The sequence below is a fragment of the Abramis brama genome, assembly GCF_963993115.1.
Source record: "Abramis brama genome assembly, chromosome: 11".
NCBI lineage: Eukaryota > Metazoa > Chordata > Actinopteri > Cypriniformes > Leuciscidae > Abramis > Abramis brama.
This window is the reverse complement of record NC_139973.1, coordinates 27,132,666-27,146,338: the sequence shown is the minus strand read 5'-3', so window position 1 is coordinate 27,146,338 and position 13,673 is coordinate 27,132,666. Positions and strand designations below refer to the sequence as shown.

General features: G+C 37.3%; 1 protein-coding gene and 1 long non-coding RNA gene across 4 annotated transcripts in view; one reads left to right on the top strand and one right to left on the bottom strand.

The window, feature by feature from the left end:
• Nucleotides 1-1,319: 1,319 nt before the first annotated feature.
• LOC311091952 lies at nucleotides 1,320-4,755 on the top strand. Of its 3 annotated transcripts, none has more exons than XR_014608186.1 (5): nucleotides 1,320-1,867; nucleotides 1,968-2,025; nucleotides 2,290-2,368; nucleotides 2,634-2,713; nucleotides 3,282-4,755. It is a non-coding gene; the product is annotated as an uncharacterized lncRNA (long non-coding RNA). The 3 variants fall into 3 exon arrangements; XR_014608188.1 differs by adding an exon at nucleotides 2,492-2,507 and having other exon boundaries at nucleotides 1,320-2,025; XR_014608187.1 differs by having other exon boundaries at nucleotides 1,320-2,025.
• A 5,750-nt stretch (nucleotides 4,756-10,505) lies between these two features.
• The window catches only part of LOC311092953 (uncharacterized protein), a 37,365-nt gene continuing 34,197 nt past the window's right edge, over nucleotides 10,506-13,673 (bottom strand). The window contains exons 3-4 of the mRNA XM_084129987.1: nucleotides 12,017-12,216; nucleotides 10,506-11,899 (exon numbers count right to left, since the gene is read on the bottom strand). Coding sequence (XP_083986113.1) covers nucleotides 11,565-11,899; nucleotides 12,017-12,216 — 535 coding nt within the window. The 3' untranslated portion in view covers nucleotides 10,506-11,564. The remainder of the gene's footprint in view (nucleotides 11,900-12,016; nucleotides 12,217-13,673) is intronic.

Below are 13,673 nucleotides of genomic sequence, written 5' to 3'. Positions count from 1 at the left end.
CTGTATATTATAAATTAGCACAATTTACGATACTGATGATTGTTAAAACACGTAATTACAGTCTGTGAAAAGGGTCCATTACTGTTGTCAAGTGCTCTATCCAAATATCAAATTTAAGAGGAGCCTGGGGATATCCTTCCTTTTTTAAATGTCACATAGGAGCTTGTTATAACCTGTAAAACTGCAAACACTGTGGACAACTTACACGATAAAATTACAAATAAGTTACAGATTTCAATATGACGAACTTGACACATTAAACAGATAACTGGAGGGGGAAATACCTGGACCATAGCTAAGCTAATTGAGCTAACATTAGCCGATTAACTTTGGAATCTCAAGAACGCGTTCAAATTAAAATCAGTTTAGCTATTATTGAAAAAGCGAACAAGGACACTGGAAAAGGTGAATCTAAATAAAGACATCAATGTAATTTCGCGTTTATTCTTCAGTTTTAACTACATATTTGTGTAGTGTTGTTAACTGCTCTGTGGACTGCTTGAGCAGTTTACATTACTCAAGACAGTTCATGCAAACTGATGATCTAGTTAACTTTATTAAAACAGTAGCAACTGCTGCAGAACTAAGTTAATTAGCACTGATACAAGTATTTGATTCATACAATAACAACACGCAAAATTCAACCAACTTACCTAAAAGCTGTCGTCTCCGTGTCTGACGTCTTGTCCCGCTGACGCTGTGTTTGATTGACGGGTCGTGCCGCGCTGCAAAACCACATCTTAAGCCCTATTCGCACGGGATTAGTATTACCCCTGGACCTCTGTAATTAAGAAATTACCCCTGACGTCTGTGTTTTTGGTGGCTCATTCACACGGGCAAATAAATGTTCGTAATTCCCTCCCACGTAGGAGGGGACGTTCTCGCGACCTTGTGGAACGTTCCCTAAAAGTTGTCTAAAGGTAACGAAAGTTCCGAACCTTTACAGAACATTAGGGACGTTCATAGAACGTCCTCTTTTGGTTATGAAAGTGCTGCAGTTCAAGGTTCCTTATATGACTTTAGGGGGGCGTTCTATTTGGGGTATTTTATGGTCACATAACAAACGTTACAAAGAGGACATTCGGGACGTTAACAGAACGTTCTCGCATGGTCCTCTGTTGGTCATATAATAACGTTCCCAATGTGACTTTAGGGGAACGTTCCATATTGGTTATTATATGGTCACACAACAACGTTACAAAGAGTATATTCGGGACGTTAACAGAACGTTCCCATACGGTTCTCAGTTGGTCATATAATAACGTTCCCGTTATTACTTTAGGGGGACGTTCGATATTGGTTATTATATGGTCACACAACAACGTTACAAAGAGGACATTCGGGACGTTAACAGAACGTTCTCGTATGGTCCTCTGTTGGTCATATAATAACGTTCCCTTTATTGCTTTAGGGGGACGTTCGATATTGGTTATTATATGGTCACACAACAACGTTACAAAGAGGACATTCGGGACGTTAACAGAACCAAAAAAGGAGTTTGAACGAGGCAGTATCAGTATAGAAAATTAAAAACAACTCTTTTATATGGGCAATACGATTACAATTAGGATTTAGTGCAAAATCAATTTATGTTGTTATAATTACGCTTACATTTTTTTTTAAATAATAATATATATTTTTTTAATAATTTTTTTTATACGAATTGTATTTATGTAATGTTCTAATTCTAGATGTTTATGTTTGTAAATGCTGCGTGACTTTGATGTGTTTTAATGCGCGTGCTCGTGAACGTCCGAGACGCTTTTTCAAACACTGGAGCGGCGTAGAGTCACCATGGAAACGGCGGGCCACCACTGCAACTGACGAGCAGCTAAACCCTCTCTCGTGGTGTTTTTATTACTTTCAGGTGAGTTTAGTTTCTTAAATCACACGAATAATACACACAAGTTTGCTTGACATTTATCTTATTTGTAATTGACACGCTTCTGTTGAATTTTTACTTATAGAAATGCTTTATTGTCTTGGAAAAAAAATCCGTTAGCATCTCAACCGTTTTCAGAAAAGGTAACGTAGGCTAACTAGCTTGAGCTTTTGTTTATGAAAGTTTGGGGTTTTAATCACATCTTATATGTAGATTAGATGTTTTTAATAGTTTTGTTAAGGGTTTTGCTTGGAAGTGAGCTAATTTATTTAACATAAACGTATGTATTATTTAACAGAAACATATGTGCTGTTAATCGGTGACGTCACTTACATGGAGCGCTAAAATTGGCTGAAACTAGCGCAATGGTAAACAAATATTGATAAACAAATGATCTGTGATTTCAGCAGCAACAAAATAACAACAGAGGGGAAGCTCTACTATTGCAACATTGCTGAAGAAAGCTGCTGCCAGAGAAAGACACAGGTAAACTGAGGAAGCCCATTAAATAACTTTAAATCCATTTTCTCACAATGTTTTCCACCTAACATTATATCACCATGCATCTGTTTTCTTATTTATTTTATTTGTTTAATTTATTTTGAGAAGGTTTTGACATCCAAACGTAAGTGACACTGTTGGAGCAATATGAATAAGTAAACCTAAAAACATAAATTCTGTTATGCTAATTTATTCTTTCTATTTTCCTTGCCTTTAAATAAACCTGGCAAGCGGTTTGTTGTGTTCCTAGATCCTTCCATGCTGATGGCCTGCACAGTAGCAGAGTTGGAGCAGATCAACATCTCTATGGCGCTGTGAACCCTATGACTTGTAAGTAAAACTTTCAACTAATGTCAAACATACAGTATTGGTATTAACGGCATGATAACGACACCAAACACACCGCCAAGATGACAACTGCCTTGATAAAGGTGTAGGTGATGGAGTGGCCAGTATGTCTCCAGATCTGAACCCTAATGAGCAACTGTGGGGCTTCCAGATGCAGAAGGTGGAGAAGCGCCATGTGTCTAACAGCCAGCAAATCTGTGATGTCATTATGGAGGAGTGGAAGAGGATCCCAGCAACAACCTGTGCAGCTTAGTCTTAGTGATGGGAAGTCCGGATCATTTTACTGACTCTCTTGTTTGTTCTCGTTCATCAAAATGAACAAATCTTTTTTTCAAGTCATTTCGTTAATTTAAGGGGCTTTAAATGTTATACTTTTAAAGGTGCTCTAAGTGATGTTGGGTGTCGTCACTTCTTGTATGAATGTGCTCAGCACCACTGCTCACTATACACAGAATACGCGCGATTTATTACCACTATTATTTATGCATTTAAGATTGAATTCAGTGTCTGGAGTTATATCCCTTTGTGGTGTGTATTCTTCTAATTTCAGCTCCTGAGTCCATTTTGGGGTGATGGTCAAGACAGAACCAAACGAAAGCTGGACTGTAACCTACTGGCCTATACATGGATTTCTCGGCGACGTCATCACTGCTTGCGCACGCAACCAGGAGGCAGAAAAGACCCGCGGTCTTCGTACCAGAGTAAAGGGTTTAGGGTAGTCTAGTAGCATAGTGGTGGTGTTGTCGCTAAGTCAAAATGCTAATTATCATGTTAGACTAAGTTAGTAATGTAACAGCCAATGTTAGCAGTGCAGCATCTATAGAGCCCGAATTTGCTTTTATATAATTTAACCTTGTTTACGTTACTTTACGACCTGCAACATTTCATGACTGCACACACACATATAACGTGGCGATTATATTATAAAACTTACTCTCAGCAATGGTGAGATCTTGCCGGATCCCTACGCAATACATGACGATCTTTGGATTGTGGATGACAAGTGGCCAGCAATTGTATGGCCTGATATATATAAATATCTTATTCGAAATCCATGTATAGCCTACTGTTCAAAAGTTTGGGGTTGGTAAGATTTTTTTGTTTTTGAAAGCAGTCTCTTGTGCTCAAAAATACTGTAAAGCAGGAATATTATGAAATATTATTGGAACATACATTTTAAAATGCATTCAAAAAGAAAAAGTGTAATTTATCAAAGCTGAATTTTCAGCATCATTACTCCAGTCTTCAGTGTCACATGATCCTTCAGAAATCATTCTAATATGATGATTTGATGCTCAAGAAACATTTCTGATAATTATCAATGTTGAAAACAGTTATGCAGCTTCTTATTTTTGTGACATATTTTATTTAGGATTCTTTGATGAATAGAAAATTCAAAAGAACAGCATTTATTTGAATGTTTTCTTGTAGTATACTACACACTTGGTATACTAAATGTCAAATTTGCGATCTAAATAGCTGTTTGAAAAAATAAACGTATTTTTTTCACAGTTCATAACTGGCTGAGCAGTTAAACTCTAGTATGTGCTCATGACAGCACATAATCCATCGTCAAATCTTTGATTTACAGTAAGTAACGTTATATGTGTGCAGTCATGAAATGTTGCAGGTCGTAAAGTAACGTAAACAAGGTTAACTTATATAAAAGCAAATTCGGGCGATGCTGCACTGCTAACATTGACTAATACATTACTAACTTAGTCTAACATGATAATTCATACATGCATCACAGTATGTCCGGATTTTGATTCGTAAACAGTTGGACATTTTACATAATGTTATATTAATATGAAACACAAACAAACAGATCCAACTCTGAAATTGCAGTTTATTATTGAGTCAACAAAAAATTACAAACAATGCGAAATCTACGTTAATTACAATGTTCTTTTATTCTTTTATTACAGAACTCGGCATAACATAGCGTTTTTTTGCCTCCTGGATGCGCGCGCATCCGGTATTGTTTGTATACAAGAAACCCGTGTATATGCTTCCTATGCATGACCACATTAATATTAATTTATAATTATAAATATATATATTATTTAAATAATAAATATATATATATATATATATATATAATTATATATAATATATAATTTATCTGTTTTTGTTCACACAAAATAAATAAATGACGGATCCCTGCTTTGTGTTTTATCTTTGAATGTGTTAAACGTGCATGCTTATTCCTGATTAAGGTTCTGCAAGAACAAGTGTATTCTAGTTTGGTTCCCTATAGGTCCCTACAGGTCTTTGACACCAGTGGGGACGTTCTGAGAACGTTCTGGGAACATCACATTTCCAAATAAAACATGGTCCCCTAAACGTTCCGATAACGTCACGAATGTTCCGTGGAGGTCCGCAAAATAACGTCCCCCGACCCTTTAAAGAACTCCACATCATGACCGTCTCCGAACGTTCCCGGAACGTTACTAGGCGACGTCTTTGACACCAGTGGGGACGTTCTGAGAACGTCCTGGAAACATTACATTTCCAAATAAAACATGGTCCCCTAAACGTCCCGAGAACGTCCCGAATGTTCCGTGAAGGTCCGCAAAATAACGTCCTCCGACCCTTTAAAGAACTCCACATCATGACCGTCTCAGAACGTTCCCGGAACGTTACTAGGCGACGTCCTTGACACCAGTGGGGACGTTCTGAGAACGTCCTGGGAACGTAACATTTCTAGCTGGGCTCGAGTTTACGGACTTTACAGCGTGCGCCCATGATCTCATCTCATCTTAACAGATAACGTTAGCTTCGTAGTGTTAGCATAACGGTTAGCAGCGGTATACGGCGGAAAACTGAGCAAACGCTTTAAAAGGTAACATTTTCATATAATTTAAAGATGGACAGTGGTTACGGTAACTATACTAATCTAAAAATTAAAAATACCTTTTAGACAGACGAAAGAGAAAACGCAAGGCTGCATCGTCAACTGTCACTACGCAGCTGAGCGTTGCCATGGATACATGCTGCGTACCATAACATAAGGAATGACGTCACTCGCTTAGGTGCACTTGATCGTCACTTGCTTGTTTCTCCCAGTGTAGCTATATTACACTTTTTTTTGTTATTTGAGCTGCATGTGCTGTCAGTCTTAAGTGCAATAAGTGGAATAATATTTTTCCTAAAATAACTTCTTTTGAATAAAACCCGTCACCTTCGCCTGACCAACAGTTTGATAATTTAGGATAGGATATAGGACAGTTAGGATAATTTTATTTGTCTTACCTGTGTTATTTTCCACTTTCTTCCCAGAAATGTACTTTTCCATTCTTCATGTTTTCTGAAGTCGATGCATTCTTTTAGAGTTCTGTCCTGGGATTCAACCTTATTTTCTTCATGCATGAATGTAAATTGTAGCTTATATTCAAGAATCAAGTATCATGTTTTTGATGTTTAAATTAACGCTGAAAACAGACTCGTGATTTGATTACATCTTTAATTAGTGATAGAAGTTACTAAGTAGCATTAAGTTATTATCTTAACATTAACATTAAAACACTAACATTTTTAACATGAACTTAATTTTACAATTAATTCAAATAATATGTTTACTATAATTATTCTTTTTGTCTGAGTTGCAAGGTGTCAGGTCTGATGATAAAAGCAAACGCATGGGTGACTGGATTTTGCAAGTGTTGTCATGGCAGGTGAGGGACGAAAAAGGGACGTTCGTAAACTGGCCCGGACAAATGTCCTCAGAACGTCCGTCAGCGAACGTTACAAAGTGGACCAAATGCGAACGTCATCGGAATGTCCGTCAGCGAACGTTACAAAGTGGACCAAATGCGAACGTCATCGGAATGTCCGTCAGCGAACGTTACAAAGCGGACCAAATGCGAACGTCATCGGAATGTCCGTCAGCGAACGTTACAAAGCGGACCAAATGCGAACGTCATCGGAATGTCCGTCAGCGAACGTTACAAAGCGGACCAAATGCGAACGTCAGTGCACGTCCTCAGAACGTCCGTCAGTGAACGTTACAAAGCAGACCAAATGCGGACCTAAGGGGACGTTCGAAAAGTCCGGGGGACGTCCCTTGTTAGCTGGGTATCGAGAGATTTTATTGTTAATATAGTTTTAATACAGACGTAAAATGGACTGTTAAACAGCCCACAATGGTTATTACGTTCTTTAGGAAACGATATAGGCTCACAGAAAAACAGCCCAAATCACAGACATGGGGATTCGCACGGGACTGGTATTATCAGAGGACCCCTGTGTTGGCCGAAATACGGTAGGTAATTTTCGGGGGAATTTTTACAGACATTTTTACATACATGGCAGATTCGCACGGGATAAAAATCACAGACGACCTCTGCGATTATTACAAATTACCGGAGGTCCCTATAGGTAATACTAATCCCGTGCGAATAGGGCTTTAGGTAATAGGTCGTTTGGATGTGGGGAATGGTCAGATAAAACTACAGTCTATGGATATAACACATTCCCTGTTTTCTCTTTGACTGTAATTGCAAAAGTTATTAAAAACGCTAGTTGTAATTTTTTTTTTTTTTTTTTTTTTTTTTAAGAGGTAAAACCAAATTTATAATTGACTGTAGTTTTTGAATTATTTCCTGTTGAATAAATAATTATTTTATATCTGGGATTTTTTTCTAATAATAATATTTTAATAAATATTTTAACCCAAAAAAATAATTTCAGTGCATTGTGTCACTGTATATACAAATTATGTTTCTGAAGTTTTTTTGCAGAAGATAAAAGCTGTATGACTAATTTGTAATTACTAATATTTGTTTTAATTTAGTAACGTTTTTAAAATGTTCCACTAACAAGTAAAAATAACGTTTATCAATGACATGTTGGCACAACGTTACTTTGGTAACTTTGAGAGAACTTTTATCTAAGTTAATCAGCATTGTGATAAAAGTGTCTAATTCATACAACAAGCAAAATGCACTCAACTTAAATGAATACTGCTATTTTCCTGTACATAATTATTTAATATTCTAATATAATATAATGTCAGTGCATTGTGTCATTAGTTGTGTCACTGGATTTACAAATTATGTTTCTGAAGCTGATTTGCAGAATAAAAAGCTGTATAACTAATTTGTAATGACTAATATATATTTTTTAACATAATAAAGTTTTTATAACGTTTATCAATGACATGTTGGCACAACGTTACTTTGGTAACTTTGAGAGAACTTTTCTCTTAATATATATTTTTTAACATAATAACGTTTTTAAAACGTTCCACTAACAACGTAAGAATAACGTTTTAATGCTAACGTTTTTAGAACGTTTATCAATGACATATAACGTTGGCACAACGTTATAATAACGTTACAGCAAGAACGTTTTTGATAACTTTTAGAGAACTTTCAGAGAACGTTAGCCAATGTTCTGAGAACGTTCCCTGTTAGCTGGGAATGCGGCCAGTGTAGGCAAGTGAATAAAATATCAGTGTGAAAAGCTCTCATTCTTTTGCAAGCTCAATTTTGAGGAACCTGAGGAATTTTCAGGACATACCTGTCCTGATACAAAAGAAACATAATATATTTTGTATATAACACCTTGAACAGTTTAGTTCCATAATGGCTCTATAAAGGCACAATAGTGCAACTGTGCAAATCCAGAATAAGCAATTATCTCAATTATCAGCCCAATGATCTAATCATGCCATTACTGCATCTAAAATTAAGCAATTACAGCAATTACTAAATTCAGGCCTGGTTTCACTGACAGGGCTTTGTAGCAAATTAGCTCAAAAGATATATATTTATATATATATATATATATATATATATATAAATAATCCTAACAAATTTTATTATTAATTAATTATAAATATTTTAATTAGTTATAGAATTGACTGTAGCAGAATTCATTATTTAATCAGTTCATCCATTGAACGGAAAGTATAATCAATTATCAATTCTAGGAAATAAATGATCTTCCTCGCCAAGAAAGAATAACCTTTTCCAACTAAAGTAAATAAAATACTAGCAGGGTAATAGCATAGGTACAGCTAGATCAAGATGTTTAAGTGACTTTGATCTTTTTGTGAGTGGCAAACACAGAGACAATAAAGCGTGGATATAATGGTTTAATAAACGAAACTGCTACACACACAACTAAACTAAGCAAAGATTGTATACAGAATCAAGAAAGTAAAGAAAAGTGAAGAAAGAGAGAGAAGAAAATAGAATGGCAAGATTACAATCAGTTAACCACAACCTACGAGAAACATCAAAGAATCAGGGTCACCTTAAAGGGGCACAATAACTTAGAAACGCATCTAAAGGCTGCGAACGGGTACTTGCATTGACTTTGGTTGCTGAACAAGTCCAGATGCAGGAGATTCTTGAGATTCTTGATGATTTTGCCAGGAGTGTGCTGAAAAGCGTTCATTTGGGTTCTTGGGGTGGTCCACGTTGAATCCAAAGAAATTAACTTGGTCCACGTTGAATCCAAAGAAGTTAACTTGAAGATTAAGTTGCCGGAAGGAGACAGGAAAATGTTGTCTCAAAGAGATTGAACAAAGATCTGAAATAATCAGACACTCTTAAAGGTCATAGTAGTTCACAACCATTTGGTGAGGTGACCAATCAAAGATGACCGGGAGAAAGTCTTTGTTCTATCTTATTTCCATTTGCATGTTCATGGTGGCATGGAGAATTTGTGCAGTCTTTACACAAAAGTATGGTACAAACATTTATGATGCAATTTATCATAACCTGTTGTACACCATTGATTATAAAATCAAAAGAGGATTCTTTTGATACCAAGAAAGGGGATTTGAAGACATTAAAGCAGTGATACATCATCTTTGGATATCAACATTTGAAGTTACTCTAACATAACTAAAGAATCATAACTAGTCATAACTAATAAACCATAGGGACATGCATAAAACACAGGAGAAATACTATAAACATTTGGGAAAGTTTGTGGGTAAGAATGGAGTAAATGTCCTTTGTGTATTGGAAGTTTGTCTCTAGTCTTTGACCAACTGGCTCGTGCCATCTGGTCTGGTGTGCTATCTTTTGAGGGTTGCAGATACAGTCTCTTGCTGAGATCGTTCAGGAGAGTAGAGGTGATAACGGTCTTTGAAGAGAACTGGTTTGAGGGTCGATGACAACAGGGGAGAGGGGGAAGGTTTTATGATGTCTAGAGCATTTTTGGATTAAGTCCATTCATTACAGCTTAGATTAAGACAGGATTAGGCCTTAGTTCAATTAGGAGATTTAAGTACCTTTTATAAATGTACCTTAGAAAAACATAACTGGTGTGCATCTTGAGACAAAACAATGGCACTGACCTATTTTAAAGGGCATCTATTATGCTCCTTTTCACAAGATGTAAAATAAGTCTCTGATGTCCCCAGAGTGTGTATGTGAAGTTTTAGCTCAAAATACCCAACAGATAATTTTTTACAGCATGTATAAATTGTCATTTTTTGGCGCTCAGAAAAATGCGCCGTTTTAGTGTGTTTCCCTTTAAATGCAAATAAACGTCTGTTGCCGGCCCATAGGGCGGAGCCTCACGAGCTCGCGCTCAGAGCCAGGACAATCAAAACAGAAACTCTCAGTAGTGGCGTTCATTTCGACCCGGAGTCGGACAATAATGCACACAGAGCCAGAGAATATATGCTGTATGGAGATAGAATAGGTAGAGTTTAGTTTAATTACGGTTATAACTTATTTGTCATCTGCTTTTATCCACTATTACAAGCCTGCTGTAGCAGACCCCGTCCGAATGATGACCAAAATATACTGATGAGTTCAATGAAGTTTATTGTACATCACAAAAAAGATGAAGCGTTAGTTTTACTCCAGAAAATCACTGTAAGAGCTGAATAAACACAGTATAAGAAGTGCGCATTAAAGTCTTATCCATAAACTCTCTCTCTCTCTTTCATTAGCATGGAACATACACAGCGAAGTACACAAAACACTCGTTACAACTAACAGTAAACAAATATACACACCTTTTCAGTGGGTGCTTAAAAACTGGTAAACTGTATATCTGTAAAACGACTCAATGAGCTGTGATAAAGTGCACGCTCTCACTTTCATTTCTGCCGTGATCAGTAACGTTAGGCCTGTCGCTCCGGAGAGTGTAAGCTTGATCACGAACAGTTGGTGAGATCCATCCTCGAGTAACAACGGGAGTAAATGAAGACTGATGCTCATTCTGACATCCAACAACAAAACACCTCAATCGCTTAGAAGACATTCTTGTCTACAGCTGTTCCAGCGTGGAAACAATGGCGGACTGTGTCCAGCTCACTCAGGGCGGGTCTACATTAAAACTGCAGTGTCAATCAACAGTCTTGGGAGGGGCCTGTGCAAAGTGACGTCACATTGCCCCAAATCTGAGAACAGCTCGTTCTGAGACAGTGCTTATGAAATATGGGGATTTAAAAAAAAAGCACTGGGTGGATTTTTATCATTATAGGGTGGTTGTGTACACACACTGCCAACACACATTTATGTTCAAACACCATGTAAAAGGGAATTTTGCATAATAGGTGCCCTTTAAAATATGTAAGTGCAAATTGCTTTCAGTTAACCTGCTCAAATATGCATTTTTGTCTGGGACTAGGCTTAAGCCTTGTCTTTGAAACCTGGGGTCAGTGTTCTCTCAGGTGATTTATAGAATGCAACCATATCTCAAGACATTTACCCATTGCATTAAATGCTATATATACTATATTATTATAGGTTTATATTATTTTCATACTTTAAGGAGATCAAATTAAACAGGGAAAGTGAAATGCCAGCATTGGTTGGAAGGAGAGTTCAACATCAAAGACTGAAAAGAAAAACTTCTAATTTCAGTCAGAGTTCCGTTCATTCTTTAGAACCTTCTCTTTCAACAAGTCCAGTATGACCTGCCTTTCCTGACTCTCCAGCTCAAACCGTCGTTCCCGCTCTTTTCTCTCTGCTCCAAGACGCTCTCGATCCAGGGCAATCTTACTCCTCTGGATTTCTAGCTCCTCTCTTCTCAGTGCCATCTCCTCCTCTCGCAGACTCTGCTCTGCTTCAAAGCGCTTTTCTAGAAAGCTCAGGATCTCTGAATAGGTTTGGCAGCAGCACTGACATGGCCTTTTGGCTGTAGGAGCTGTGAGCTCAGCCTCCTCCTGCTCTTCAGGTTCTGGGCTTGCTACCACTGTTAAAATTACACAAATGTGTTTAAATTAGATGCAATAAAAACAATTATCTTCAGGCTGTATTTTGTTTAATGATACATGTAGTTATAATCATTTCCAAACTAAAAGCTCCTTACCAGCAGGTGGAGCTGTTGTTACTGACAGCACAGTGGATTTGTCAGGCTCAAGTGATGAGAATTCTTCCAGTGCTCTCTTCCTGAGCTCTTCATCCTGGTATTTATTTTCCCCACTCGCTAGAAGATTCTTCTCGGCTTCCAGCTCCAGCACTTCATGCAATAGGTCTTCTTTCTGTGCATATAGGCGCTCTGTACCAAACCTGGACATCAAAAACTCATATCTAATAACTTTGGTATGCACAAAAGCCACTCAGATTAAACTTGAATCTTTTTTTCTTAAAATGTTATAAGCATTTCAATTAAGCTTTCTGGTAATTCCTGACCCCAGCTTTTAAAAGCACTTTGATGTGCACAAAAAAGATAACTGACCAATGTAAAGCCTGGTTTATACTGACCGCATCCGCACAAGCATGAAGGTGTACACAACAAAAAAAGATGTCATCGCAGTGTGGGCAGTCGTGCGCGTTGAGTGAACTAATTTTGCGTGGTGGTGTGCATGACATTTTTTCTAACTTTTATGTGGCTCAGCTTCCGAAGATGCCCAATTTCGAGCAGGTACGTCTGCACCGTCATCTATACCAGCACCCAGTTTGCGCTTCTCTACATTTACAAAGTTACCCTTCAAAAGCAGAAATAAGCCTTTTTGATGAAAATAAAGGTCCATGTTTAATAAAAATGTTCATGAAATTAAATGAAAATGTTTAATGAAATTTGAAAATATTTCAGAGAATGTTGTTTGATTTAGTTTTATACATGTACATATATTCTCATGTCCATATATTTTGTTCTAATGCCACAAGTAATAGTCTCAAGGTTTACTGGGTTTCACACAATTCTTTGGTTCTTTTGTAGCGTGGGTTTGGTGAAGTGTAATAAAAACAAACATCTTCACGTGTGTACCTTACGTCTTCTCACCACTACTTCATGGTGGTTTGGAGGACAATTACTCTGAGTTGCCCACTGTCGTTTCAAAGAATAGAACAGTGGCGAGCGCGTCAATTATAAACGCCTCGTCCGTTTGGGCAGGATCGCAGTCAGAAGAGGCTTGCCGTGCATTGCGGAGCCAGATAAAAGTATAAACAAGGCTTCATACTCTAATGCCTCAGTTAATAAGGAATCTTGAAATACAGTTAATGACATCATGTATAACTATCTCACAGTTAAAGGTGCACTAAGTAATACTGTTTGTTTCACTGTCTGAAACAGGTGTGTTTTTGGACTTCATTCTGACACTTGCAACATCAAGCAAAAGCAAATGTGTTCAGCTGACCAATGTCATTTTAGAAAATCCTGTTTAACATCCATGTTGTTTCACAACCAAATGTCCAAAACCTGATCTCGACATGGCAGCCACCATGAAGGGAGCCCACCTTTATGTAGAATAAAATAGCTTTTTTAGGCAACTGATATTACTGGAATTGGTAAAGCTTTAGATTACAGCCCGCAAAGTACTGCGTGAGTAAAATTAATTTACAACATAACTTTCAGTAATTATAGTGTACCTATAAAGTTCGTACGTTTAGGTATACTAGTGCAGTGCCCGTGCAAAATCAGTTAATAGTTAAGAGCATAATAGCCAGTTTTAGCATTGAGATTAGGCTATGTTTGACTTGTTGACTACTATCCAGTTAACGACCGATAAAACAATGTTAAGCAC